This window comes from Myxocyprinus asiaticus, chromosome 28 (assembly GCF_019703515.2).
Source record: "Myxocyprinus asiaticus isolate MX2 ecotype Aquarium Trade chromosome 28, UBuf_Myxa_2, whole genome shotgun sequence".
NCBI classification, from domain to species: Eukaryota; Metazoa; Chordata; class Actinopteri; order Cypriniformes; family Catostomidae; genus Myxocyprinus; species Myxocyprinus asiaticus.
The window spans coordinates 32,891,992-32,910,291 of NC_059371.1; the positions used below are offsets into that span (position 1 = coordinate 32,891,992).

An 18,300-nucleotide genomic window follows, 5' to 3' on the forward strand; every position below is an offset into this window, starting at 1 on the left:
ATGAGAGAATTTTCATTTTTGGATGAACTATCCCTTTATGTTCTATTGAACTGAGAATATTCTGTTAAACGGATTTGTGTGGACATGGCTTTAGACAAATACATCTTCTTGTTCATGAATTCATATCTCAATCCTAGTTGTCTAACTAGATTTTTGCTTGACCGTGCAAAACTTGCTATATGGTTGCTTAAGTGTTCTGAGTGTTTTAGCACATTGCAGTACAGTTGCTAGGGTGTTCTACAATAGGAGTGGGTGGTTGCAAAGGCACTCTAGATAGCAGGTTACTTAAGGATCCGAGTATTAAAAAAAAAGCCCACCCCCAAGTTTCTATATCCTAGATATGGGAACATTTTATAAATCTGATTTGTTTGCAGTGGCGGATTTAGGCATGGGCAGCCCCACCCCCAGTTCAACAACTTTGGGGGCGTGTTGAAGCGGGTTTCGCCCAGGGCGCCATACAAGCTAGAACCGCTTCTGTTTGTTTGGAAAAGTAATAGCACGCCATTCCTCAAACAAGCCGCATGATCTGAGGCATCATTCGTGTACAATATGTAGCACAACAGTCTGAGGCAATTTAGGTCCTGAAGTTTAATAAACACTAAGTATGAGCAATAGCAAGCAACACAAATAACAATTTTCATATTCAGGAAGTTTTTTGACCACTAGAGGACAGTAATTGAACAAAATGTTCCCTTACCAAGTACAGGCAATACCCACCTCACCACACCTCCATATCTGTCTGTCTCTGAGGAGGACTGGTGAGAATACTGCATAGGTTCTGAAGAACTGAGTGTGGGAGAGGTGTGAGGGTAAACTCAGCCTTCCGGACATGTTTACTCATATTGAGATCCATGTGGGAGAAGAGCTGCAGGACATGAATCCTTCTGGCTGTCAAGACCCAAGGGAAAGAGAGGCGACCTGGAATAGAACATACACACATAGACACGGGGTATCTGCCTGCAGGGTACATGTCTTGATGAAATAAACACGAGAATGGCCAACGTGTTGCCAGAAAGTGTGTTCCTGAGATGTGGAAAACAAAAGTTCAATAGTTGTGATTTTAATAAAACAGCTAAGCTGTGAATCATATCAAAGCTTAGACCACAGTGACTGCAGCCCTTAAAGTCAACACGAAATGGAATTTGCAACCCATTTTACCTCAGTAATGTGACATATTTCCAAGAGAATTTTTTTTTAGGGCAGGCTGGTTTTATCCATCAGGGATTGAATGCAACATAACGTGTTTGGAGGAAGGTTAGTTCTAAGTTGAGGCTAGCCAATATATCAAATATTAACGGAATATAATGTCGCGAAAATGTATTTTGCTTTGTATTTGGCCACAACGTTTCCTAAAGAGTCCATTGTTAGATTGATTTCACAATCCTTCAGGGCTGCACAATTAATCAAAATAACATCAGAATTTCATACTGTAATATATGATTATTAAACTGCAAAATGCTGTGATTTAATTCAGTTAATATATGGGCTGCATTTGAATATGCATACTTTCCTACTATATGCCAAAAACAGTAGTAGGGTGTCCGAATCCTCAGTATTCATCAAAAACTGGGCTAAATATACTCGGATGACCTACTACATCCAGCGAAATTCTGAAGTATGCATCCACTAAACACTTTACTATCCTATAATGTCACGGGAGCTGAGGAGATGACATATTCGAAACGCTGAATAAAAAAGGCGGAGAACCTGCTTTTCTACTGTAAGTGCAATATGTACTAATAAAGTTGTTCCTTGTGGTTAAAATTGTGCTTTTTTAACAAAACCAGAGTAAATTATTTTTGCTGTTGTTGCTATTACATCATATTTTTGGGTCATGCGACAGTGTCCAAGGGAAAGTACAATTTTATTGGATTTTTGGATTTCAGTCATGATAACTCTCTGAAAGATTTGGCATGTTAATGTGGTATGACATATTGATAGGATATTGGTTTTGGCATAATAGATATGCTAATGCTGCTGCTGCAGAGCAAGTACAGAGAGTTGCTACCTCTAGAAAATACACATACATTGGTGTGAGCATGTGGATAATGCTGATGCTGGTGCACAATTAGACAAAATGCGAGACATGCTGCATCAAGCATGTCTGACATGCTGTTGCACAAACAGACATTACAAACAATCCCCATGTATCAGATCTAGACCCGTGGCACTGGGGTGGAGGTGGGTTTCAGAGAAAAACTCTCATAGTGCTCTGCAGAGAAACCAGCTTATCTGCAAAACTGAGCCATTTAAATGTTAGACAAAGAGAGACGCAAGTTGATTGGCTACCCGTTTACAAGTCGAAGGTCCAATCAACTTACACCATGCAAGAAGATTGGCTTAACATGACACATGAGAGCGAGCTGATTGGCTAACAGATAACAAGTCAAAGAACCTACCAGCTTGCACCACATAGAGTTTCATGGCTGAATTTTGGTTATTTCAGTCATGAAAACTAAAGATTTAGCATGTTAATGTGGGTATGACATGTTGATCGGATATTGCTCTTGGAGGACCAAATCTGCTACGCTGCTGCTGCTGCAGAGCAAATATGGAGACTTGCTACATCTAGAAAATACATATGGAGCGAGCATTTGGAAATGTTGCTGTTGCTGCACAATTAGACATAATGCAAGAGATGCAGCATCAAGCATGTATGGCATGCTGCTGCACAAACAGACAATATAAATGTCAGACATGGGAACAAGAGTGAACTGGTGATGCGCTATTCTATTTACCCTTGATGGACTCATGATCATGCGCTGACTGTTTCAGCAGTCTCAGAGCGGTTTGCGTGCACTGTGAAAGTAAAGTGCAGCAGGTTCACAAGGTTTATAAGTTATTATACAAATCTAAAAATGCAACATAGTATTATCACAAAAAGGAGGAGATGACAGCGTTTCACCATATTTGTAATCAGGAATGCTGTAAACTGTCAAATACACACTTTCAGTTTCCCGTCAAAATAAAAGTTCCAGGTCAAGAAAATATGACAGAAATATTTTACTATTGTATAAAATAAATCTAATCCTCAAAACAATGAAAATTATTATTCAGTTTTCTATTATAATAACGTGACTGGGTTCCACAATAATATTTATTGAGATATACAGTACATCGAATAACCTGTCATCCATACGCTGACAAATATCAAGATATGGGCTTATTTTTGTAGCCATATCGCCCAGCCCTGTTTAGAGGCATAGCAAAAATTAAGTTTTGATGAAAAAATTACAAAGACAAAATACCCCTCCCCCCCCAATGGAATAACCAATGAAACAAAAGTAAACAGGGTGAATATGGTTTATATGTTGATTTTAAATTTTCTCCTCTTTCTTTCTTTATCATGCAGAAGAATGAAACATGAATAAACAGGGTCTGGATGAAAGGACAGACGGTTGAGTTCTAGAGTGATCTCCAGCAGATGTCAAGAGATCCTCAAGAGTCACACACAATTAACACTTCACACTGATCACCACGGGAGACACTCCCTTACAGCAAGATGAGCTCTCTAACTTTAATAGTGACATCCTCTGTTTCCCAAAGGTCCCGGACATGGTTTGCGACACTGCATTCTGCAGCTATTCTATAATGTTCAGGGGTGCTTGTTAATGTTATATATGTGTTAGTATCGCTGTATTGTCGCACAAGAATGATTATATTGAGAGTAACTTTCATGTGAAACAAACCATATGACACATTCATCCATCCAAAAGGTTACGGTTCAGCATCAGCATACAATATATTCACCAGGAGATGCCAGTCAAGAGCCAAAGAGCCACTTTAAAACACAAAACAAGGACAGATGTCAAAAGAGAATGTAACACTAGATATACTGTAGACATAGACTACACGTTTACCTTTTTTGTCATCCATTCATCCAAGTGTTCAGATTTGAGCTGAACATTGTTGGGGACACATTTTTACCTCCATTCAATTAGACAAATGTTAACAAAATTTTTGGTCTGTTTAAATGTTACCACATTAAATACATTTCAATTTATCCCTCATTTTGTTAAAAGTAACAAAAATCGTGGTGCAGCAATGCATTTACAATGGAAGTCTATGGGGCTAGGCATTCTGGAGGGTTTAAAGTAGATATGTACATCTTGTTTTTTTTTTTTTTTTGTCTTATAGTGCTTATATTAATTCTTCTGTACAGAAAAGTGTGTGATTTGAGATATAAAGATGTGAAAGTTGTCCTTTTAGCAGTGGGACACCTGTTTTAGGTGGATTAATGCATTGCCTCATATACTTCCATTGTTACTGTATAGCTGTAAACACATTTTTTGCTTTTGTCATGGTTGACAGAGCTTAACAGTCTTTCAATACCACTAGATTCATAACCCTTGCAAAAAATACCTAGCAAATCCTTTGTAAAAGCATGTCAAACTATTCAGACGTCAACACAAGACATTCATGCTTTATTAAAAACACGACAAGGAGATATAAAAGGAACATCTTGGCCTCAAACATATTACACAACCTTGGCAGGAATGTTGGACATTGTAGCACTTTGGCACAAGCAGCTGTGTTTACTATAGCTGTCATTACTATGAAACAAATATTAATTAAATCTACATTATAGCAACAGTTAGAACACCTGGAATAGGATGTACTGTATATAAATATGAAGATCGCTTTCAAAATGGTATTCAACATGAAAGTATCTGAGCAACATTTTGATTACAGCAACAAGGGTTATGAATGATACATCCATACATTGTGGTTCAATGTAATAACGCATGTAAAATGTTATTGCACTATTCATTATATACAGCAAAATTAAGATTTGCATTTCCTTAAGGAAACACCAGTGCTTGCAAGGCAGCAAAATGACAGTTTTAAAGTTTTAGGTAATCTTAAAGTTGGTTTTATCTGTCTAAATACTGTGTATGAATATCAACACAAAACATGAAACTGTCTTTTCAATGTAAATCTTATGTATTATTTCTATATGACTAAATAGATGCAAGAAAGAAAAGACCAATCTCAATTCAGTGCACAAATAGATGTAAGAAAGAAGACCAATTGGTTTTCAGTATGCAAATATTACAATGGCGTCTTCACTGTAGATTAGATTTTAAATGGCAAACTGTATCATTGTCAATGTGAGACTGTCAAGGTTTAATTCTGAAATCTGGTCTTTGGTTTACAGTAAACAACCAAATGGGCTTTAGTTTTGTCCTAGACAGTAACCATGATTTGCTATTTGCTGGACTGTTGCAGGGGGAGCTACATAAGGTACTTTTTTTTTATTTTTTATAAAAAAATAAAAATAAAATAAAAAAAAGTACTATTTGCCAGTGGAGTAAGAAAGAATATACACTTTTGTTTTTGTTTTGCATGTCTGTGGAGAATTAGGTTAATTTAATGATTGACCTAGAATCAGTTGTAATCTTTATTTGTGTTATTGTATATTCTAAATTTGAGTCAAGCAACTTTATTTGAATAGCAAATCTGAGTTTCTACTTGCATCTACTTACCTTAACTTAAATAGTTAATTTCATGCTATATGAACACCAAGTTAAGTAAACTCAGGGTTAGGGTTATTAAACATGCCATTTTTTAAGAGAAATCAATCAGCTGAGTAAAGTCAACTTATAAGACAAAAATACTCGGTAAGAATATGACTTTTTGGCAGTGTAGGAATACAGTAGCATAACATTAACATTAAAAGCTGAAGTTTAATATGTACAGTATGGTTGCTTTGCAAGCACTGTAAGGAATGAAAAATTAAAGATTTCACTGGAATGTTCTGATCTCAGCAAACATTCAAAGAGTCTACAATCATTTTTGGATCCGCAATCAGAATTTGAAACATGGCAGTATGCGCAAAAATCCACCTCTATCCTGGCAGCTTCAAAAGAATCGACCTCTCTCGCTCATCATTTTGGTGATCAGCTTATTTATCTTTGTCACTGCATTCCTCTACCTACTTCCTTCACCCATTAACCTCTCCCTGATTACACTCTGGATATCATCCCCCCACCCCCGGATGAATTGCACTGATTGGAATGGCACCTCTGTTTCAGCAGGTAATTAGTTGCATCCACTTTAGGTGTGCGGAAGACTCCGCGTGCGTTGGCGTTCCTGCTCAGGCATCTGTTTTTGTACCAGGCATAGCTACTTATTATCTCCTTTCAATATCATGCACAAATTAGATATTTACACACTCAAAAGTATGCCAGCGCAACTCATTCAGCCAGTGAGAGAAAGAAAATGTCTCGGCCTTAGAAACTATGTGAATTACAAAGATACCATTCAAGGTGACGCGTGCATGCAAGGTGTGTTTGGGTATTACGGCGAATGACACAGCCTGTGCTTCCACTCGCTTACTGTCTGTCTCAGCAGAGTGTGAGAGAGCCGTGCTTCTTGTGTTCCTGGGTGAATTTCACAAAGAAAAGTCCGGGTCATATTTCACCCTACAATCCAAAGGAAAACATATTACATTAAATTTTGCTAATCGAAAATATATGCCCATTAAGATGTTTTGCTTTGTGTGGCTTTATTTTCATGACAATTAAGCACATTTTCTCTATAATTTTCATTACTGTAAAATAATAATAATACTAATCACAGTCTCATTGTTGATTTTTCTTTTTTTAAGATCAGCGTAAATGAAAGGCAGTATTACAAATACTACAATAATGAACACTACACGTAAAATTGCACTTCACAAATGGGCTTTTCAAATTGATTTTTTTTTTTTTTTTTTTCACAAAGAGTAATGAGCTTTTTACAGTAATGAGAAATGTATGCTGATTTAAAAAGAAAACCATTAGGTCTTATTCATAAAATATGAGTAGAACACATTTCTGTGAAAATCGTTCATAAATCCATTGTTAAAAAAAAAATTAGCTTTGAACTGAATGTGAAGATTTTTTGTTTTACGTAAAATTTGCATAGAAATTTCTTCTTTTCATGTTTCATGAATAGAGCTCATTGTGTTCGAACAGGACGATTTTCATTACTGTATTATAATGATAATAATAAAATAAAAAAACCACATTAAAGTAATGAGAATAAGAGTTTTTTTTTTTTTCACATTACAGAAATGCGAATTGCTCCCATTAAAAAAAAAAAAATATCGAATGGTTCTAAAATAGACTGCATTTTCTTTATGCAAAATATTATTTCTAGGGCTGTCAATCAATTAAAATGTTTTATAAATTAATTACATGACATGTATGATAATTGCTGAGAAATGCCCCCAAATAAAGATAATTTGAAATTGTCTAAATAATAAATAATATTTCAAATAATTATAAATATTATAAATATAATAATACAGATTCAGTAATATATTGTGGCAGGCGAGTAAAGCATTGATTATACAATATTAAAAATGTCTTTAGAAGTCAATATATTGTTTGTTTTATTCCCATCTCATTAAACATAAGTCTACACTCCATAGCAATCATTCTGTTAATTGTTGTCTGTTGATTGTTGAGTTTGTTTATCAATTAATTGTTTATAATTTTTAATGTGTCAGACAAATGTTTCTACAGTGTATCGCCTGTTTTCAGCATCATAATTGCACATTTTAGGATGCTGTGTCAAGTTAAATGTAGTTGTGTAAATTGTGTCTTGAGATCCCAGCACCTATAGCAGCACTGCCTGTGAGGTTTGTTGAGGTGCGCTGACTGCCCCTTGCTGACACATCTCATAAAACAGAAAGTTACATGTACGTCAAGCTTGAATTGCTCCAGTGGTAGGAAAATACATACTTTTCTTATAGAATTTACATACGGGTCAGGGGACATGATTAATAAAGTTTTTTTTTTACTCAATATTTTTTTATATAATTAATAGCACTAAATTAACCTGTTAAATCTACAGTAAGTCTGTCAAATTAAAATTCAAAATTCAAATATTTGTCATATTTAAGATAGAAAGCTTTCATTCAAATGCTAAAATGTGTATTCGAATTATGGATGTGTGGCAAGCAATGACGTTGACTTACGGGTCTTTCAGATCGATCGCATGGACTAAAACCAGATCCAGTGCAACAAATAAAACAGAACGCAAGTGTTTTTTTGTTTTGTTTTTTTTTTCTCCTTTTTCTCCCAATTTGGAATGCCCAATTCCCAATGTGCTTTTAAGTCCTCGTGGTGGCGTAGCTGCCTCCGCATCTGAGACCGTCAACCCGCACATCTTATCACGTGGCTTGTTGAGCGCATTACCACGGAGACATAGAAATAGGAGGCTTTACGCCATCCACCGCGGCATCCACGCCCAACTCACCACGCGCCCCACCAAGAACGAACCACGTTATAGCGACCACGAGGAGGTTACCCCATGTGACTCTACCCTCCCTAGCAACCGGGCCAATTTGGTTGCTTAGGAGACCTGGCTGGAGTCACTCAGCACGCCCTATGTTTCGAACTCACGAACTAGCGAACTCCAGGGGTGGTAGCCAGTGTCTTTTAACACTGAGCTACCCAGGCCCTGTTGAATTTCTTTTTTAAACTGACATAGCAGTGCTCCTATGTGAGACCCATGTTTACACAGACAAAGACAGACGCGACAACGAGCTCGGTGTAAACGGCCCCCTTAGGTGAAGGTCTTTGGTCATTGTGTCTTGCTCTCTTATCAGCATTTCGCTGCATAATTATTAGATAAGTATATATAACTATATTTAATGAAAAACACTGTGTACTGCTGCTATTATAAAGCTTGAGTCCATGGTAGTACCATTGCTCCAGTGTAGATTACTGTTCAACACCAAGTTAACATAAAACCGTCAATTGAGATGTTTCGTTTCTTTTTTTTTACTTAAGATTTGAGAATATGAACTGGCTAAATATTTTGACTGTAGCATTTTACGCATTTTTGTTAATATTAAGATATGTTCTTTGCAAAAAACAATAGCTATAACACTGTGTTGTTTGGGTTATATTGATTTGTTGCGCCCTCTTGTGGATGTAGGAAACAACTTCGATTTAAAAATCAGATGTCTTGTAGCTTTCTTCCCCTACCTGAAATATGTTTAAAATTTTAATATAATTTGAATTTGAATAATATTTACATTTAGTTTCTCAGCCCTAATTGACAGCCCTAATCATTTCTTTTTTCTTTTTTTCCTGAAATTGGGGTGAAATATTACCTGGACATTTCTCTGCAGTTTTCATGTGATTCACCTTCCCAGTACCTCCACAACTTACGTTTCACGCAAGCACAAACTATTATGTTATTTAAGTGATCACTGGCTGACTATTAAGTGTAACATCACACACTTACAATAACATGTTCCTGATTTTCATTTATTATTGTGTAACTACATAATGTGCTACTGCTAACTAATGTGGAAAATGTGCATCCCCAGTGACTGACTGGAGGTAAGACATGGACATATAGCTGTGTTTGCGGGAGTAGGTAAAAACTGATCTAGGATCAGAGGTGGACGTTTATCTGTGGTGTGGGAGAGGATGAGAGGGCTGGTCTGGGTTCGATGCCTCTGCTCTTCATGAACGACAGCAGCTGGTCGGGAATCTCGGCTAGTACATCCTTGGCCAGTCGGGCCATACTGAGCACCTGGTTCCCAGATCGGTCAATGTAGTCACGGAACGGCACAAACTGAATCAAAGACACAAGAAATAGACTAAGGAAACAGAGCAGACAGCATTTTTTTTTCTTTTTTTTTTTTTTTACATCTGCTTCCTCATGCCCTTAACCAGGTTTAGAAATTAAGAGGGGCTTAGGCAATAAATGCCACGGAAAGAGACATAAGTGCCTCTAAAATACAAAATGTGGGGCAAAAAAAGCCCCCGTAATGAGTTCCTTTTTTAAAAATTTTTTTTATTATTATTATTATTAACATTTGATATACAATAGTTCTTAGTATTAAATTCTAGGCCTACATATTACAGCATAATATATGAGTTGATGTTGATTTAATTTCTTAGGTAAAAGATAAGCCAAACAAATTCTAAATCTAATTGATTTGTGTTAGTGAACTGATTCAATTCAAGGGTGAGACACAATACATTTTTATATAGTTATGAAAACATATGTCCTCACAAAGGTCAAAAAATCCCCATAAATTTTAACTCCAGGGTGAAAATGTTTCCCTTTTATGGAAATGTTCATTTCTGGCACACTTAATGCCAGAAATGACATTCACAATATCCTGAAACTCATTGAAACTTCAAAAATGACCAAAATTGCTTCATAAAGATGGGTAACATTATGTAGATTGTACCTGGACAATGTCTCTCTCTGCAACACGTCCCCTTGAGGACACTCTGACCTCGTCTCCATCCAACTCTTCCATAGCTGTTACATAAAAGACAGAATAGTTACATCACCTGATAACTTATGCTTGTTTTGAGACCATTTCTGGCAGCAAACATTCATAGGGGGGAACTCAATAAGAATAAATTGAGGGTTTATTTGCATGCGCTGTCTGCATTGTTTTAGCGCCAGATTCAATAAAGGAATTATGCAAATAAGGTAACGGCACAACTGCGCCCACAAAATGTGTGCTGAACGCAATTTGCACAGCGCAATTCCCCATCTTGCAGGCTTATTCTTTGGGCTAGATTGTGGAAACTGCAGCAGACTACCAAGATCTGACACACTTTACTCCACCACTGCAATCCAGACATTTGAATGGGCTCTTTAAAATGTTGAAAGTGTGCTCGACTACATTGCGCAAAATTTACACTGTGCAGTTATGAAAAATGCAGCAAACTACCAAAATCTGGCATAATTTACTCAACCACTGTTATCAAGAAAACATTTGAATTGGCTCTTTAAAATAAAAATAAAAATAAAAAGTGCTTGACTACACTGCACAAAATTTGCATGCCGCAATTCCCCATATTACAGGCTGGTTCAGTGCTAAATTGTGGAGACTGTAGTGGACTACCGTGATCTGGCATTCTTTAGTCCACCACTCTAGTCTAAACACTTGAATGGCTCTTTAAAATGTTGAAAGTGAGCTTGGCTGTATTGGGCATCTGGATGCCAGTTATAATGCTCTTCTCCATCATTTGGTCATCATTTGATAGAATTACTGCTACATAAAATTATGTTAACCACCTGCTTTCTGCTAGCGATATTAGTGCAATGGTAATTGCGGCAGGCAAATAGCGCTGATTTTTGTGAATAAGGCACAATCTACTGTACAGTAAACTAAACCTAATTTACATACATTTTCATTTAATTACAGCACAGTGCTATTTCAGTGCATTTAACTTGTAGTTAAACTACATTGTGGGTGGTTAGTGAATAAGATGCAAGTTTTTTGTGGTGAAATACAGCATAAAAAAGCAGCGCAACTGTTTTAGACAATTCACCCCATAAAGTCCATAATCTCACCATCAAATTCAGCAGGGCCAACTCCCACAATTATGATGGACATGGGTAGGGATGCAGCCTGTAATCAGAGAAGTGGGAAGAGGTGGCAGTGTGTGATCGGTACCCTGCTGAAAAGATTATTGTGTTTACAGAACACCACGAAGTTCTAGCGAGTGAAAATGACTCACAGTGACCACAGCTTCTCGAGTCTGCACCATATCGGAAATGACTCCGTCTGTGATGATCAGCAACACAAAGTACTGAGAGCCATCTGTCACCTCTGCTGCACACCTGAGGATTTAAAGTACCATCTTAGATTTAAGGGGGTCATGACATGAGAAATCAAATTTTCCTAGATCTTTTAACACATAAGAGGTCATTGTACTATTAAAAACACACTGTAAGTTTCAGAGCTCAAAACTTCCTCCACTGCAAAAAGAGCGTTTGTTGAAACCAAGCTGCCAAAACGACTCATTCTCTAATTCCTCCACATTATGATGTCACACTGTGGTAAACATTTGCATCTGACTGCCGCCACAATAACACATCAATGAATATGACTGTTTTTTTTGTTTGTTTGTTTGTTTTTTGTGCAAAACATTTTACTAATATCATAAGTTATCCTCAAGAAAATAATAAAAAAAGGCATGTCAAGAACCCTTTAAGACAAAAAATATCTACATCTCTAAAAAACTACAAATGATTCCATTAAAAATGATTCAGGATGTCTAGTTGCAGTAAAACTTGAAAGAACCAGAGAAATTGAAAATGTGAGTGGTGTTTTGCATGCCAGCATGACACTAGGGTGTTCTGGCTGGTTGATAGGTGGGTGCTTACTCGCCCAAGTCAAAAGAGCAAAACCTCCAAGTGTCTATGACATTCTGGTCCTTAGATATAACTTGGCTTCCTCCATCAATATAAGCCTACTGGATTTTATTGTTTGCTGGGTGAAAATTGTACATTTGCTTGCTTAGAAATTAATTGCACAACTCTCTTCAACAGGCCACATAATTTAAGTTCATATTCATAAAGGGTGCAGGACAAGTTATGCAGAGAAGTTTAATACTTAGGTTCACACAGGCAGCCAATCTGACTCAAAATCATTTAGGTTTTTGTAGTCTGAACAGGACAAAAACTAACCCTTACACATGAAATGTTTACAAGCCTGATCCAAACCACATGCATAGGTGGTTTGAAATCCGATTAAAATCAGATTTTTGTTAACGCGTCTCAGTCTAAATGGTCAGATCGGATTTCATGCTTTTTTTTTTTCCATCATTTGTTGTGTGCATCAGGTTGTTACTTAATGTTTTGCAACAAGAAGTCAAATACTGAATTCCTAGTGGCATAAATGATGCCTTCACAGGTGTTGCACAGACACAGTAATGATGGCCAAGCTGTAGGATCATTACAAACTAAATTTTCAATAAAAATGACTTAAAAGTTAGTTAAATTTACCGTTTTATTACACTTTTCAGCACTTTGCAACTCTGACAGTGGAAGGTAAAGTCTTTGAGGGGAACAGAACATAGGGATGATCACTTCTGAATGTAACGCATCTATATGGCATGTATATGTTAAAGGGCAGCCAAAGTAGAGTTCTGCACGAAACTGTTTTTTCCATCCCGCACCCGTTGAATTTTACTCAATGTTCACCCGCTCTCTGCCCGCAGTGATTTTTTCCCAACCGCTCCCATTCCCGCAACCGTATTGGGCAAAAGTCATACAAATAGACAACAAGTGTACACAAATAAAGTTTTATTTTTCTGTTATTGCTATTATCAGATGACACGTAACTTGATGCTCATCTGACTTGACTGAGGTTGGTTTCTTAACACTTAAAAAGACCATTTTACAGTCCCAGTTTCACATCCTTTGATGACAGTGTCCATGCTTGTAAAGCACCTTTGACCAGGGCCATAGCTAGTGGGGTGAAAGGTGGTAACGATTCCCACAACAAATTCTAAACTGTATTTTTTAATAGGAAAGGGGCCCAGAGCAATGTACAGTCAGGGGGCCCAGATTACCTTGCTACGGCCCTGCCGTTGACTATTGCCTGCTCTAAATATTGGATTTGGTTTACGTGTTGTGTGCATATTTTTACGTTGGATTTTCTGTTTATTGATATCAGAAAGAAATGTATTTTAAAATAAAATAATAAGCATTGTTTTGTTTAGGTTTTTTTGCATTCATAAATTAATAACATAAAAATAGATATCAACATCTGATTTTTCAGGCTCTTCTCTGACCACCCGCTCCCGCACACAACTCATGGACGTACCATCTTTTACTGCCTTACTCTGAAATTTAATCCCGCACTGCAAGAAATCTGATCGGGAGTCCGCTGGAATGCAGACCTCTAAGGCAAAGCGGTGCAAGCCTCTTTTACAATAATACAGACATTGGCTTTACCCACCCAAATAGATGCGCTATAGGTGCCGTGCTGTAACCCACTTGGTTGCAAGCCACCACAACGTGATAAGGTACTGAATGTCTCATGCGAAACAGGACACTTAAGAGTTTTAAGAATTGTAATACAGGACAGGGGTCCTGTACATTTCACCCTCCGTCCGGGTCCACTTTGAGCATTTATGTACTTCAGTACGGGACACAAAGCCTTCAATACGGGATGTTTCTCTGCAGTCTAAAATACAGGACAATATTCTGTAGGTGTCCTGATTTTGTTTTGTTTTTTTGGTCAAAATATGGGACATCCCAGCTAAAACAGGACAGATGTAAACCCTAGCAGCAACAAACATTGCATATGCCAACTCTCTTGTTTTTAAAGGGTTAGTTCACCAAAAAATTCCCTTATCATTTACTCTCCCTCATGCCACCCCAGATATGTATGACATTCTTTCATCTGCTGAACACAAACAAAGGTTTTTAGAAGAATTTCTCAGCTCTGTAGGTCCATACAATATAAGTGAATGGGTGCCAACATTTAGAATTTTCATTTTTGGGTGAACTATCCATTTAAGCCATTGCCTGTGACAAATGTGTTCATATTTGGATACTGCCCTCATGAAAAACATAATCAATGGCAAAACGTCCATTGCTAAACACTCACGCACGGTGAACATACAGGACGCAAGTTTGCATCGTTACTATGACAAATACTCTGGACGTGCTAGCAAAAGCAACCGCAGTCTAAACAAAAAAAATCAAATCTGGACACAAATAGTTTGAACAGTCAGTCTAAAACAATCGGATTTGTGGAGAAAAAAAAAGTATTTTCCTTGCAGTGTGAACAAAGCCTTAGACAGGGCTCGACATTAACGCTTGTCCGCTTGTCCAGGACAAGTGGAATTTTAAACGGGCAAGTTAAATTGAATTTTACTTGCCCGACCGGATAAGTAGCCTGATTAAAATCTCAATAACGAATGTTAGCCCAATTTTGAGAACAATTTTAATAATTCCCGCATGTTTCACTTTCAAAATGCGGGGAGTTCCCTCTTTCGCGTCGCTCTCTCTCCCTCTCGTCTTCACTCGTGCAGCGTTCAGCAGCTTGTGAGCACACGCAGTGGGAAAGCACATTTTTAGTGAACCTTAGATGTTACATATATTAACAGGTATAAAGCTGTTAACTGGACATGCGAATGGTGTTGTATCATGTCTCTGTAATCGAGCGATGCAGTTAAACTAACGCTCCTGTTTATTAACAAACAAAGATGTCTTCATCGCAGGAGCGCAATGTTGGAGCGATAATTTTGTCTCGTTACATTGTGGCGCTCCCTTATAATACAGCAAGAAAGTCAGAAACTGCAAAAATGTGTTGTGCTACCATCTGTAGAGTGAAGAGAAACACTTATGCTGCCTTCACGTGCTATCAGAATTATCGTAAATATGAGTTTCCCACTCGGAAGTTGCACATGAATGACACCTCAAGTCCTAATTACGACTGGGAAACTCTGTGATCATTTTGATACCTGAGTTTCTGAGATGGGAGGAGTTCTAAACTTTCAACATGGCGGAGGAGAGTACAGTTTCTTAAGTGAATGTCAGGTTTTGTTCATTTTTCTAAATACAGCTAATTGTTTGCGCTTGCCGTTTTGGTCATATTCATTTATGTATATCAGCAACCATTCTATGCAAGCTGTACATTTTTACACTGTGAAAATAGCTTGTATTTGACCAAAATTCCATTATCATCAGCAAGCTGAGTGATATGTATTATGGTGTCAAAATAAAAGTTCCTCAAGAAATATGTATAAATGAACCTGCCGTCGTCCATGTTTCCTGTTCTTTCCAGCAACAAAGTACATGAACACGTCATACTCGTAATTACCACTTCAGAAGTGGGAAGCAGGATAATTCCGATAGCACATGAAGGCAGCATTAAATCAGACCTATGCATCATCCTGAAGACCTGTTACACCTCTCATCTCCCTAAAGCTCTGTCTGATGTATGTATCTGAGCTTTTTCCTCTGCCACGTGAATCAGTCAGTTTTAGTAAGTGTACCAATAACATAAATAATATTATTAGAATTACATTAATACTATAACATAAAAAAATACATAATTAAAATATATTATCATTCTGTCATATACATACAGTATCTGTATCAAAATACATCATAACTGATTAAGCAGCAAGGTTCTCTCAGGATTTTATCTGTTAACATTTTCAATGCATTTTGTCAATCTTAAACAGACATTTTTAATGCAAATGACGAGAACTGACTCTTAAAAAGATCATTTACGCAAAAATTAAAATTTGGAAACACTTTTTCTAACAACAAACAATACTTTTACATCATTTATTAATCTTAATGTTAATTACAACATATATAATTATTATTATATATTTTTTTCCTTTTTCTTCCAATTTGGAATACCCAATTCCCAGTGTGCTTTTAAGTCCTCATGGTGGCATAGTGACTCGCCTCAATCCAGGTGGCGGAGGACGAATCTCAGTTGCCTCCACGTCTGAGACCGTCAATCTGCACATCTTATCACGTGGCTTGTTGAGCGCGTTACCGCAGAGACATAGCGTGTGTGGAGGCTTCATGCTATTCTCCGCGGCATCCACGCACAACTCACCACGTGCCCCACCTAGAGCGAGAACCACATTATAGCGACCATGAGGAGGTTACCCCATGTGACTTTACCCTCCCTAGCAACCGGGCCAATTTGGATGCTTAGGAGACCTGGCTCAAGTCACTCAGCACGCCCTGGATTCAAACTCACGACTCCAGGGGTGGTAGTCAGCATCTTTACTCGCTGAGCTACCCAGGCCACAAAAAGATGTATATGTAAACATTAGTTAATGCACTATGAACTAACAATGAACTACTGTATTTCTTTAGTAAATAACACAGACAAAGATTAATAAATTCTGTAAAAATATATTGTTCATTGTAAGTTCATAATAGCTAATGCATTATCTAATGTTTATGTAAGGTGGAAAGGTTTTCCTCATAAAAAAAGTTTAGCTCATAAAGATATGAATTGTAATTTTGCAATATATGTAAGAAATCATGAACACTCACATTAAAATGAAGACTCCAGTCATATCAATAACCTTATCAAAGCTGTTTTATTCTACATGGAGAGGGTCCGCACATGGGGGCTGCCATGTTAGAATCACATGACCAGCCAAATACTACTCGCTTAATCTCTGTAAACATCCTGTTATTTGACACTTTGATTAATTAACGTAATCATGGCTGACTGGGAATAATAAATATGCACAATGGCATCTGAAACTGAAACCTATTGATTTTATTGATGCCGCATCCAAGCCGCTAGGTGTCAGTGTAAGTCCAAGATGACACAAAGATCAAAGTTACTGAGTGCACCTTGAATGGAACATTATTGTAAAGTGTTACTGAAAATTCTGTCATCATTACTCACCTTTATGTTGTTCCAAACCTATCTACATTTTTATCTTCCATGGAACTAATGAGAAACAATGTTAGTTTCTGTCACCATTCACTATTATTATAAAAAAAAAAAAATAAGATGCAATGACAGTAAATATTGACTGTGACTAACATTCTGTCAAAAATCTAAGTTTGTGTTCCTCAGAAGAGAGAAATTCATACAGGCTTGAGGGTGAGTAATAATTTAGCCATCTTTCTGCACTCTTAATGTGATCCCTACTAGCTGTAATAATTGTGATGGAGGCTTTTCTTTTTTCTTTCTTTCGTCCTTTTTATTTTTTAACTGAATGACCAGTTTAGCTTGTCCTAAGGACAAGCACATGACAATCCTTAATGTCGAGCCCTGCCTTAAGAGTTAGAGGTTTGTTAAAATTTGTAAACCTAAGTATGAGCAATAGAAATAGTGATGCTTGCAGGAATGGTTTATGACTTTGTGTTGTATTACAGGAAATATCCAGTAAAATCCATATCATATTATCCGAGCAACTCTCTCAACCTTTATTATTAAATCTGTCTATTCCTTCCACTCCACTGACCCTTATAGCCACCTCCAGATATTGTCTCAGCTTTAGCACAGTAGAAGTGGCTAGCTGAGAGAGGCGACTCATCTCCGAGAAGTTGACCACTTCAGACGTGGGCGATCGATATCTGCCTCTAAAAGCACCTCTGCCGTTATGGGAGTTTGATTTTCTTCAGAATAAGAGATTTAGAAGGATCTGGAAAGGCCTTCAATGTGACAAGGGCAATTAAAAAGTCTCCCAAGAAAACAAGAGCATGAGTCTCCAAGGTTTTTGAGCTTTCGTCATGTTGTGCAATGAGTGGTACATTGATAAGACACAATATTAAAAGGGAATGTGTGTACTGATTGTAAAAGAGCCATATTCTACACTTTTGTAGCATTTTAGTCATCAAGGGCCTATGTTCAGAATTGCATACTACTTTTTCTTTTTCTGCAGGATTCATCATACTGTGCACAATCTATGAATGTATGCATTGGAATAGTCAAATGACCTACTTCTGCAGCAATGTGCAGTATACACCAGAGCAGACTGTAATACTTTACAGTGCAATGCAATGGGTTCCCCTTCTGTCACTCACTCGAAGTTGTGT

General features: G+C 37.3%; 1 protein-coding gene across 2 annotated transcripts in view; it reads right to left on the bottom strand.

Moving 5' to 3' along the window:
* Nucleotides 1-770: 770 nt before the first annotated feature.
* Nucleotides 771-18,300, bottom strand: part of LOC127419306 (copine-9-like) — a 114,561-nt gene continuing 97,031 nt past the window's right edge. Inside the window, exons 12-16 of one of the 2 annotated variants that reach the window (XR_007893639.1) lie at nucleotides 11,493-11,595; nucleotides 11,326-11,383; nucleotides 10,205-10,278; nucleotides 3,690-9,579; nucleotides 771-918 (exon numbers count right to left, since the gene is read on the bottom strand). Coding sequence is in view for 1 of the 2 variants with exons in the window: in XM_051660623.1 (XP_051516583.1) it covers nucleotides 9,397-9,579; nucleotides 10,205-10,278; nucleotides 11,326-11,383; nucleotides 11,493-11,595 (418 nt within the window). In the remaining variant the exon portion in view is untranslated. Of the gene's footprint in view, nucleotides 919-3,125; nucleotides 9,580-10,204; nucleotides 10,279-11,325; nucleotides 11,384-11,492; nucleotides 11,596-18,300 lie in introns of those variants that run through there. The other variant, XM_051660623.1, reaches the window with a different exon arrangement.